Below are 12125 nucleotides of genomic sequence, written 5' to 3'. Positions count from 1 at the left end.
TTAGTTATCTCCACTCTCTGTATTAGTTATCTCCTCTCTCTGTATTAGTTATCTCCACTCTCTGTATTAGTTATCATCTCCGCTCTCTGTACTAGTTATTTCCACTCTCTGTATTATTTATCTCCACCCTCTGTACTAGTTATCTCCACTCTCTGTATTAGTTATCTCCGCTCTCTGTACTAGTTATCTCAGCTCTCTGTATTAGTTATCTCCACTCTCTGTACTAGTTATCTCACTCTCTGTACTAGTTATCTCCGCTCTCTGTATTAGTTATCATCTCCACTCTCTGTACTAGTTATCTCTGCTCTCTGTGTTATCTCCACTCTCTGTATTAGTCATCTCTGCTCTCTGTATTGGTTATCTCCGCTCTCTGTATTAGTTATCTCCGCTCTCTGTATTAGTTATCTCACTCTCTGTATTAGTTATCTCCACTCTCTGTATTAGTTATCTCCACTCTCTGTATTAGTCATCTCCGCTCTCTGTACTAGTTATCTCCGCTCTCTGTACTAGTTATCTCCGCTCTCTGTATTAGTTATCTCACTCTCTGTATTAGTTATCTCCACTCTCTGTATTAGTTATCTCCACTCTCTGTATTAGTTATCTGAAATGGGAAAAATGAGTAGGGAAGATGGTCTGTGGCCCACGGTTCCATGGGTACAGTCTGCGGTCATTTTGCTCCAGTTTTTCTTGGCTATAGGAGGGAGCAAAGCTCCCAAGACTCACCTCATGGTGGCTGAGAAGTGAGGGAGCAGGGGAACAGGAGGCCTAATGAGTGACCCCTTCCACCCTACCTGATCAGTCAGCATGAACTTAATCAATGGATCAGTCATTGATGACGTTAGGACCCTCAGGGATCTTAGAGAGCATTCTAGATCCAAACCATGAAATCCTAAACAGATGGAACTCCCCCAACCCTTGGCCCCTCCACCCCGAGACAGGGTTTTTCTGTGTAGCCCTGGCTGTCCTGGAACTTGCTCTGTAGACCAGACTGACCTCAAACTCAGATATCTTCAGGCCTCTGTTTCCTGAATGTTGCGATTTAAGGCAAACACCACCATGCCTGACTAGAAACTTCTTTAAAATGAAAGACTTAATATTTTTAATTCTAAATAAACAATTACGATAAAGACATCTTTAGAGCTATTCCCTGTTCCACCATTTCCTGAGACAGGGTCTGGCTTGTGTATAGATTAAGTTGGCCTGGAGCTCACAAAGAGCTGCTTGCCTCTGCCTCCTGAGTGCTGGGGTCAAAGGTGCACCACCACACCCAGCACTGGAGCTGTTCTGTGGATAGCACAGCAGCACACTAATGCAGAGGAGAGGTTTTCTTGTCTCACTTTGGAACCCTGTCTGATGGGAACTTGTGACAATTCTGCTTCTGCCCCCTGAGGGGTACAGGTGCAACCTTACATTAATTTTTAAAAAATAATTTGCAGCAGTGATTTCTAAAAAAGATTATATATATATATATATATATATATATATATATATATCTCCCCATCCCTTTGGAGATGGGCATGATGGTGACACAAGCCTTTGGTCCCAGCACTTGGGTAGCAGAGGTAGGTGGATCTCTTGAGTTTGAGGCCAGCCTGGTCTACAGAGTGAGTTCCAGGACAGCCAGGGCTATATACCCTGTCTGAAAAACAACAAACAAACAAACAAACAAGGAAAAAACGAGTATATCCCTTTATCTCTTTGTAAATTGATCTTGCCCCAAACTAATAGACACAGGGGCTGTAACTCAGAGGGTAGAGCTCTTGACTAGCATGTGTGAGTCCCTGGGTTTGATACCCAGTACTGATTTAAAAACAAGCAGATGGGTGTTTGCAGACGAAAACCCAGACTGATAGTGATAGGCTGTATTCTATCGGTCATTTCTGGCTATCTGCTCAACCCTCCCCCCCCCCCCCCCGCCTTTCCCCCCCCCTCCCCCACACTAACCTACATGGTTTATGTGTGCACCGTCTTTGGGAAAGTTCCTCCTTCAAGAACATCAGTACATCAGTACTTCAATACATCAGGTTCATGGCAGATGTACAACATCACTAGTAGATGAAGTGTTTCAGACTGCAAGGCTTGCCCACTGTCACCAGTAGATGTCCAAGCCCGAGAACTGAGTCTCAGATGATATGATTCCAGAGATCAAGCTGTAAAGCACACTGCTGAAGGAGGTTCTCTAGGCAGTTTCTCAGTGAGAGGAGAGCAGAGTGCAGCTTCTCGGTACTGAGGTGGAGGTGTAATGCCGCTTAAGGAGGGGATGGTGTAGCGATTCACAAGAGTTTTTACGTAGCACTTGCCAACAGCGTGCAATGCTCTGGTGCTTTCTTTCAGGCTACCGGCCTACACTTCAGACACACGGATAATGTCATTCAGTGGCTGAATGCCATGGATGAGATCGGATTGCCTAAGGTAACCTGCGGGGTCCCCGTGCTACTGCTGGTTTTGGCATAGTAGCCCTCATTTAACCTGCAAAGTTATTCTACAAAGCACTCAATGATCTGTCTGTCCTTCTGTTCTTCCTTATATTTGTCTTTCCTCCCTTTACTCCCCTCTTTGTTGTTTTTGAGACAGCAGCTCAAGCTCAAGCTGTGCTCTAGGCTGCCTTGGAACTCAAAATGTTCCTGCCTCAACTTCCAGAGTACTGGGTTTAAAAGTACATAACGCCATGCTGGCTAATTTTTGCCTGCTCCTCCTTAATGATAAAGGTTCTTTTCAGTTTGATTCGGGCAAAGAAGTTTTCTTTTATATTTGTTCTTTTTTTCTTGGTAAGGCAATACTTTTCATTGTGTGATGGGATTGGGTGGTAGTTTTGATTCTCTTAGACTTCCCTGTGGAGCCCAGGTTTTCGTAACTGAAAAAGAATCAGGATACAAGTGAGCTGTGGATGTCACATGGCGTTCAGTCTCTGGCGCAGCACAGTGCTAAGCTCTTCATTCCACATGGGTCTGTTGAGCTGACTCAAAGTCGGATCTCAGTCTGTGTGAGAAGCCAGCTTTCGCTCTACTTCCTCAGAGCAGGCTGCTCAAGTGCTCTTCTCTGTCAAGGGTATGTTTGAGATGTCGGTCCCACAAATGTCAGGAAATGCATTGCACCAAGTTGCTATGGTTACCTGGCCTTTCTGTGCACCTATGCCTCCTGTTCCCATTTTTTCTGTAATGTAAAATGCACGCCAGTGTAAACTACTACACTGTGTTCCCCATGACTTCCTGCCTTTCATACAGTGTTGTCGTCTATGAGTGATAACAACTTAGCATCCTTTGAATGGTATTTAGAGCATGTTAATGTTTGCTGTTGCTAGGGGTCTTTTGTTGTTTCGTGGTGGCACAAGAGAAGAACCCAGGCCTTAATTGCCTCAGGCTGTGTCCTCAGCCTTCATTGGTTTATATTTTGAGACATTCTCTTTGAGTTGCCCAGGCTGCCCTTCAGCTCACTATACAAACAGGCAAGCCTTGAACTTAGGGCTCTTCTGACTTAGTCTCAGAAGTTTGGAGATACCCTAGAGCCTTCATCCAATCTTTTCCCAAACTTTCTTCATTCATCTGAAATGCCTCTTTTATCTGTCCACCATCACAACAGCTTTGTAGCCTGCTTCTCCAGCTTTCTTCTTCCCACTCAGCATAGCCTGGGCCCACCTCCTTCCTGTGTGCTCTCTAAGCTCTGCTTTCATCCTCAACAAAGCGAGGGTCCATCCTTGTCCTACTTGCCAAGTCCCCATTTGTCTGGCTTTGAACATGATAGCAATTGTCTGATTTCAACCTACTTAACTACCTTGTTTCCTGTTACTTTCTGGAATATATTCTTGGCCTTGCAGAGAGCTTTACCTCTCCTCACTCCCCTGCAAACATGAGTGTTACGGCTATGTTCAGGAAGATCTTTCCCTGAGGTCTGGGCTATCTTAGTAAAGGGCTTTCTTTTTTCCAGATTCTTCTGACCAATCCAATCAGTCTACTTCTTTGATTTCTTCCTAGATTTTTTACCCAGAAACCACAGATATCTATGACCGGAAGAACATGCCAAGATGCATCTACTGTATCCACGCCCTCAGGTAACCAGGGCTTCTTAGCAAAATAAGTCACCTAAGGATAACTGCTCAGTCCAGAGTGTGTTTCTTTGTCTGTGCTGTAAGAATGAAAGAGGTTTTACATCAACTTCAGGATTTTCAAATGGAATAGAAGGCTATTATCCTTACCGAACACCTGTGTTTTTCTAGGGAGCAGAGAGAGGGGATTTGTGTATTCCCATAATATTATTATTGTTGCAGAAACATGGTATAATCTTTCATTTTTTTTATCTGGTGTCTCTCTGAACTCTGCATCTTAATCAGGGTGTGGTGTTCTTTATCCAGTCAGCCATCTGGGACCTTCCATTGTTACTTGTTCATTCATTAAGTAATTTTTATACCAACACAAATATGATAGGAGGTAAAGCATAATTTCATGGAAAATGACTTAATTTCGAGTTCCCACTTCTTAGAACCAGCAGGGTAATGAATTAGCAGGAGACAGTGCTGTGTCTGAAGGGAGGGTGGAGGAGAGGAAGATGTACACTTGGGTAGTCGGGAATGGTGGCATAATGTGTTATCAGATTTCCTTCATGGCTCTAGGACTGAGGAAGGTTGGGGAGGAAGTGGGAGTGTGTGTGTGTGTGTGTGTGTGTGTGTGTGTGTGTGTGTGTGCTCGCGCATGCGCACTCGAGTGCGTGCTTGCTCAGTGTTAATTTTATGAGTGAAACAGACAGTGTGGACTTATAAGAAGCCTCTTATCTCAAGTAAGCCCAGGGCCTCACACGTGCTGAGTATACCTTCTGCCACCTAGCTGCCCCATCTCAGGGCTTTTATGAGACTTGGGCAGGAATCTTGGTATCACCAGCATCATTTGAGCGTGCAGAAGAGTGACTGCAGGTGGCTAGTACGTCTCTGTGTTAAGAGCATAACAAATTCAAGTGCTTGTATCTGAGCCAAAGCCTGATTAGTTCTCAGCATTGTGATTGGCTTGGTGTGCTGAGGTCTGTCTGTAGTGATAACCTTGTGAAGGCCATGCCTACAATGGCTGTCTGAACTTGGCAAGCACAGAGGCTAAGCTGGCAGAATCCTCTGCTCCTTCTGTAGCCTCTGATGTAGCCTGGGTCCCAAGCCCTCAATTCTTTGAAATACAGATGAGGAGTTACTGTGCTTTCCTAATGATGGGATCAGGACAAAGGGAGGAAGTCGGCCATTGTTCTCCCCTGTGGTCTGTGCTTAGAAAGCACATAGTAGAGCAGAGTGTTCTGGCTTGGGATTCATGGATTCTTTCCTCCCATTTGGTGTTTTCCTGAAGGGTAAGTTGGCAACTCTTCATAGTCTGTAGGAAGAGGCTGTTAACTACTCAAAACCTCAACAGCAGCTCTCAGGACAGATTCCCACTTTATGACCCTGTGGAATGTCCTCTTCTTTTGTACCAGCAGAAACACAGGAGCCCCTCCCACCAGCCCACCTCCAACTTTCAGGTAGTGCTGGGAGTCATACCCACACCTGGCCTATGGCGGGCAAGTGCTCTGTCACTGAGCTGTTCTCGCACCACCTCCCCGTTGACAGAGTTTTAACTGGCTCTAATCCAGAGGTAGTTACTGCGCAGTAGTGGTATTCTCTGTGGTGTTTGTGTGCTTTCCTTCCTTTTCCCTGAGATTTTACACTTCTGAGAACTGATGCTAGCTTGGAGTTAGAAAGGTCAGTGTTCTAGGTCATCCTCAGCTACATAGTGAGTTCCAGGCCAGCTAGGACTGCATAGTAAGACCCCACCACTACCACAAAGCAAACTGAAATAAAACCCCACTGGTTTTGGTATTAAATAGGCCCATAATCCCTCACCTTACATTAAGAAAAATAAAACCCTTCATGTTATGAAAATCGAGTTTAAGTTAGTGTGAATTTATTTGTTGCTAAAACCTGGTAAGAATTAACTGAGGTTATCTAGAATATTTATTTACAGGTGTGGTTATTTTGGAAGATATTTTATTTTGTGTGTGCACAAGGGTGTGCAGGTCAAGTTCAGGGCACAACTTACAGGAATCAGTCAGTTCTGCCACCGTGTAGATATGTCCTGGGATCTAATGCAGGGTTGATGGGAGATGCCAGGCCAGGGCAGCAGCTCCTTCCGGTATATGTGCTTTGTGTGTTTGGTTCTGTGTCTTGCTGAGCCACTGTCTGTAAAGTCATCTGATCTCTTTTGATTCATTGGTTCTGATCTGCTTGAGCTCCGGGATCAACCCAACAACACAGACTTACAGACACTTCTCTCTGAAAGATGCGTTGGTGAGATTTGTCTTTCCCTTCATGGAGTTTAGAGTCTAGAGTCTTTTTTTAATTCTCTAAAGAACTAAAATAAATAAAATGGCATGTACTTTATTTTAAACTCTTAATTAATCTGCGTTGAGCTTCCGTGTCAGTAATAGTCGCTATTTGAGTCATTTTCACAAGGCTTGTATGAAGGGCTCACTGGTACGAACATGATGTTACTATAACATGATGTCACAATAACATCAGCGTCTCAGCATGAGTTGACTTTGGGCCACAACTGGGACCTGGAATTCTAGTCTAAAGCAATCTTTCATTCTACTGTGCCTCACACTGTGACACAAAGTGTTCTGGGGCAACAGTCATGCGGTGGGGGAGGGCCTCTCTCCTCAGTGTGCCTCAACCCAGTCTCACCCCTTTACCTGAGCATGCTGAGGTAACAGTCTTAGCAAGGGGGTACTCTCTCCTCAGTGCTCCTCTTCCCAGTCTCACTCTTCCACCTGAGCTACAGCTGCTCTGGCAGGAGGCCTCACTCTTTGCACGTTGGTGTCTTCTAGTTTGTACCTGTTCAAACTGGGCCTGGCTCCTCAGATTCAAGACCTGTATGGAAAGGTTGATTTCACAGGTAAGGCGTTCCAGAGGCTTGTGGAAAATGTATGACTCATTCAGTAATCGCCTGGAAAGTTCAACAGTGCCTGTCTTAAAGGAGAAGTTCTCTAGAAAATACTCCCGCAAGGAAGGTGGGAGGAACACAGATGAACTGAACTGCCCTTTCTAGTGTGGTAGGAAGAGCACAGGCCTGGGCATTGCAAGCTGTTCTTGCTTATGTGGGGATGACTGGTGGAGTTAGTGTTTTTATATGTATTTTTGTATGTGTGTTAGTTATTTGAGAATAGTGGCATCCAAGACATAAAACGGTGGTATGTGGAGCTAATGTTAAATGTGTATGGGTTGTTAAAAAGGCTTTACAGCTAGCACCTGTTGGGGAAGAATTAAGGGGCAAGACTGGAGAGTGAGTTGACTCAGAAACACGTTTAGGTTTTTTTGATCCATATTTCCAGTGTATCGTAAGTACGATAAAATACCTTATAGAGAGAAGCTTTGGTGACTGCAAATGGAGAGTCAGACAGGGAGAGACTACTAGCAGACAGCCTGGCGGAAGCATGTACACCAGAGACTGTATTGTAAGACTATAATCAGAAAACTCGGTGGGTCCAGGCGTGCTCTGAGAGCTAGCTGTGAGAATTAAAGGTGCTGTCAGAATAACCTTAATCCTTCCCAAGAATGGTGTCACCCATGACCTAGGGACTTTCCACTTAGACCTGCCTCTTAAAGGGTTCTGTACCTCTCAGAACCCACGGTGTGGACTGCACCTCTAACATGGGCCTTGTGGGATGAGCCACATTCTAAGCCGTAGCGTTTTGTATGTTTGCTATGGTCAGGCCAGGGGAGAGAGGACAACGGTCACATTGGTCAGGAGTAGGGTCAGGTCTCTCAGCTGGTGATGATTTTGTTGGCCTTGGAGTTTGGAATGGGTAGTATTTTATCTATAATATTTTCCTTCCAGGAAACTCATTTACTAGACTCAGGGAAAAGGTCAAAGCCTCCTTTATCATTTGGCTTTCTGCCTGGGAAAGGAAATTGAGCAGCAGCTAGTGATTTGGATGCTAAAGACTGAGATAGCGGATTGTGACTGAGTCACTGGGTTCCCTTAAAGCCTCTGCTCATCCGCTGGTTACTGTGGGGAGCGCTGGAAGCAGCAGTTCTTAAAAACTATGGCCCCTGGGTCTTTTTGCCTTATAGTTATGTTTGCTGCTATTGGTAATAGTAGCAAGCAGATGTTTATTGATGACACGTGGTCTAGCAGGTACTAAGTGCTTTCCCACAGTATTTCCTTAATCCTTTATTAGAGGCAGAGGCCATTTTATCCCTTTGAGTTATGAAAAGGTGCTTAACTTGTTTGACCAGGTCTTCATTCTCTCTGCAGAAGAAGAAATCAACAACATGAAGATTGAGCTAGAGAAGTATGGGATCCAGATGCCTGCCTTTAGCAAGATCGGGGGCATCCTGGCCAATGAACTCTCAGTGGACGAGGCTGCCTGTAAGAAATGGGGCTTGCTCAAGGTGGTTGTGCTGTGCTGGGGTCTCGGCTCGAGCAGCTTTGATCTATGGGTAGTGTAGGCCCTGCTCTAGTCTATGCGACGGTTGTTTGGAAATAGATTATCGATTTTTATTAAAGACATTTTTATTAAAGGCCCTGTATGTTGGTGCCTTTTGAGGATCTTTCTCTTACGGTATTTACTACATAGTTCAGGATGAACATCTTTTCATAGCAAATATATGTGGCCAGGGTATATTATGAATATTCAGCATGGTGAAAATTCCAGTGGATTTTAAGTGAACCGCCTACTGTGTGCAAAGGATGCAAGATGATGGGTGGAGGGCCAGCTGCCCCTCTAGCCCTGGGCAAGAGGTCTGCTATCTCTGTGACGGCTGGTCGCAGTATCCTTTTGTCTGTATAGTGTGTGCCCGTTACCATCTGTAATCTCAATATGCTGTGTCTTGATTTAGTTTCTTTGTTTTTCAGTACACGCTGCTGTTATTGCTATTAATGAAGCTATTGATCGCAGAGTTGCGGCTGACACGTTTACGGCTCTAAAGAACCCCAATGCCATGCTCGTCAATCTTGAAGAAGCCCTGACTTCCACCTACCAGGATGTGCTTTACCAGGCCAAGCAGGACAAGATGACAAATGCTAAAAACAGGGTACAAATGCAACATCCTTTTAATTGACTTGTGCTCTTCCGTGTTTGGTAACTCTGCATTTTAGGAGCCATTTTATTGAGGTGTAATGTATGCGCAGTACAGTGGGCCCATCTTGAGTGTACAGTTGAGTGTTGATAGATGTGTGTTTATTAACTGTCCCTGCCAAGAGTTCCTGCTGCCCACACACCATCAGTCTGCCTCCCCACCCCAACTCCAGCAGCCACCAGTCTCTGTTTTCTTTTTATGAGACAGGGTTTCTCTATGTAGCCATGGCTGTCCTTGAACTCATTCTGTGACCAGGCTGACCTTGAACTCAGAAATCTGCCTGTCTTTACCTCCTGAGTGTGGAGGTTAAAGGCAAGAGCCAGTATGCCAGGCCCAGTCTGTTTTCTTTCTTACTCCATTTTACCTTTCTAGAAGGTGAGATTTCATAAATGGAATTGCCTAGTACATAGTCTTCTGGTATTGAACTCTTTGTGTCCACTTGTATGTGGTTATTTAACACCAGTTTGAATAGTTTTCTTTTGAAAGATGATGTGATGTTGATAGAGTCCTTCTCCTTTTGATTCTCTGGGATGAAGTGTATTTTTACTATTGTTATAAGTATGTGGAGGTTAGCTGAATGATTCCAGTCAGTAATTGTAGGCCAGCCTGAGCCACAGATGAGACCTTGTCTCAAAAACCAAACATCTGTGGTGCGTGCCATTGATCCTGGCACTTGGGAGGCAGAGGCAGGTGGGTCTCTGTGAGTTTGAGCCCAGCCCAGTCTAGAGAATGAGTTCCAGCGCAGCCAGGGATTCATAGTAAGGCTCTGTTTCAAAACAAAAGCAAGGGCTGATGAGATAACTAGAACCCATGTTAAAGGTGAGAGGAGTGAACCAACAGGAGTGTTCTCTGACTGCCACACATACACACCACACTCACCCCTCCATCATACCTGTATACAGCCGTGATAAACAAAGACTCCACACACGTTTATTTAGTCCTTGGAGTCAGTGAAGTCTTTATTATAGAGCAAGGAATTTAAGCCCCAAAGTAAGTGCTGAACAGGCTTGCAGGCAGGTGGTAAGGCCTGTACCTCCAGGGAGAGGCACACAGCCTGGTACCCACAGAAGCCCTCTGCTCTCAAGCAAGGATGCCAGTTCAGCCCCCAGATTTTAGTAGGCAGGGTGGTTCCTCCAGGGCTTCCTTTCTAGCTCCTGGCTCCACTGTGCAGGGACCCCTTACTGTTTGTACCAAGCAGACCTGGGTCTTGTGGTTCTAGATATAGTCATGTAACTTTGTTACATGAAGATCTGAATTCCATACCTAGACTTGTTCTTGGTTTTGCCATGATGGTGGGGTGGGAGGAAGCACACACATACTTCTCTGGGCTCTTCAAAGACCTGGGCTCATCTCTACTGTCTTCACTCATCCTCAGACGGAAAACTCTGACAGAGAAAGGGACGTTTATGAGGAGCTGCTCACACAAGCTGAAATCCAAGGGAATGTAAACAAAGTCAATAGTAAGTGTTGCCCCACGGTAGAAATGTGAGGCAGGAGAGTAGCTGCTTCTAAAGACACCCGAGTTACTTTTTTCTTTGTGGTGCTAGGGTTGGAACCCAGGGCAAGCACTGAACCACTGAGTTACACCCTAGCCCCAAAGAAGTTATTTTCCTCCCCCTCAAGGCTGTTAGTGAGGTGTGTTCTATCATAGTGGGGAGAGCGGGGTGAATTCAGTGGGAACTCCAGAGTGCAAATTTGAAAGATTTTTGTTTTTGTTTTTGTTTTTTTTTGTTTTTGTTTTTAAGCAAGATTGTCCAAAGCTGTAAATTGTCATGGAAGATCCTTTGTTCTGTGTGCTTTTCATAGTTTGGAAGCTTCATTGGAAAAGACGATATTTTGAGTATTGTAGGCATTACATATGTCTGGTTCAGTGGGGCAATGTTGGTGCCAAGCCATTCACAGCTGGAAGCTTTTAAGTAGGCCTGGAATGTGGTAGGAGTCTGTAGACTGAAGACCTGTCTGCTTGGAGATCCTCCACTTAATGGCATACAGGTTCTCTGGCTCTAGACTCCTGTGCTCTTGGGCCATGGCAGCCCTAGGACGGGACTGTTTGTGCAGTCTGGAGCTGAGGTTGTCTGGAGGAAGGAAGATTCTCTAGGCTGTTGTGTTATTGTCAGATGGTTTTAAACCTTTGCTCTCCCCTCAGCATCTTCTGCCCTGGCCAACATCAGCCTGGCTTTAGAGCAGGGCTGTGCACTGACCCTGCTCAAGGCTCTGCAGTCACCGGCTCTGGGCCTCCGAGGGCTGCAGACCCAGAACAGCGACTGGTACATGAAGCAGCTACAGAGTGATCTGCAGCAAAAGAGACAGGTGGGCACGTGGGTGGGGCTGTGGGCTTCCTGGCCTCTTGGTTCCATGCTGTGCCCCCAGGTGTCTAGTCTTCACTTCCACGCTGTCCCCCAGGTGTCTGTCTCTAACTTCCACGCTGTCCCCCAGTTGTCTGTGTCCCTAGCTTCCATGCTGTGTCCTCCCGGGTGTCTAGTCCTTACTTTCATGATGCTGTCCCCATAAGTGTCTGGTCCTCACTTCCATCCTATCTATCCCTCCAGGTGTCTGTCCCTCGATTCCAGGCTGTCCCGCAGGCATTTATGTGGCTATTCCCTAATACGACTATTTTCTTCATCTAGTTTAGGCTGGTGGCACTTTTCATCTCAACTAGTACACACGTTCTCTAAAGCCCCATTTCCCTTGGAGATCTGTAAATACTCCTTTAAAATACATAATGCCCCTCTCTCCACTGCTCATTCCCAGTCCTCCTCCAAGGAAAATCTCTGTAGGCAACCTCAAGTTTTTCCATTTTTACTTCAGGAAATACTTTAAAAATATTACCCCACACCAGTAGTTTCCTTTGACTGACACAGGAGAATACTTTAGGTGTTACAAGGTTGGATCTCGTGGGATTGGGCATGTAGGCTTTCCTCTGAGGAACAAATAGAAAAGTCTTCTCTATTTTTGTGTACTACAAAAGATAGAGAGTATACATCTTACAAATTATAAAACATTTCAGGGCTACACACATGCACACACACACACACACACA

The 12125-nt window shown here is 45.3% G+C and overlaps 1 protein-coding gene across 1 annotated transcript in view; it reads left to right on the top strand.

Moving 5' to 3' along the window:
- Iqgap1 (IQ motif containing GTPase activating protein 1) overlaps positions 1–12125 on the top strand; it is an 86075-nt gene that overhangs the window by 34738 nt on the left and 39212 nt on the right. The window contains exons 4-10 of the mRNA XM_034502526.2: positions 2335–2412; positions 3972–4048; positions 6832–6899; positions 8262–8375; positions 8862–9040; positions 10461–10545; positions 11232–11395. Of these exons, the coding sequence (XP_034358417.1) occupies positions 2335–2412; positions 3972–4048; positions 6832–6899; positions 8262–8375; positions 8862–9040; positions 10461–10545; positions 11232–11395 (765 nt within the window). The remainder of the gene's footprint in view (positions 1–2334; positions 2413–3971; positions 4049–6831; positions 6900–8261; positions 8376–8861; positions 9041–10460; positions 10546–11231; positions 11396–12125) is intronic.

Source organism: Arvicanthis niloticus, chromosome 1, assembly GCF_011762505.2.
Source record: "Arvicanthis niloticus isolate mArvNil1 chromosome 1, mArvNil1.pat.X, whole genome shotgun sequence".
Lineage (NCBI taxonomy): Eukaryota > Metazoa > Chordata > Mammalia > Rodentia > Muridae > Arvicanthis > Arvicanthis niloticus.
The sequence above is the reverse complement of the archived record's forward strand: the minus strand, read 5'-3'. Positions and strand labels throughout refer to the sequence as shown.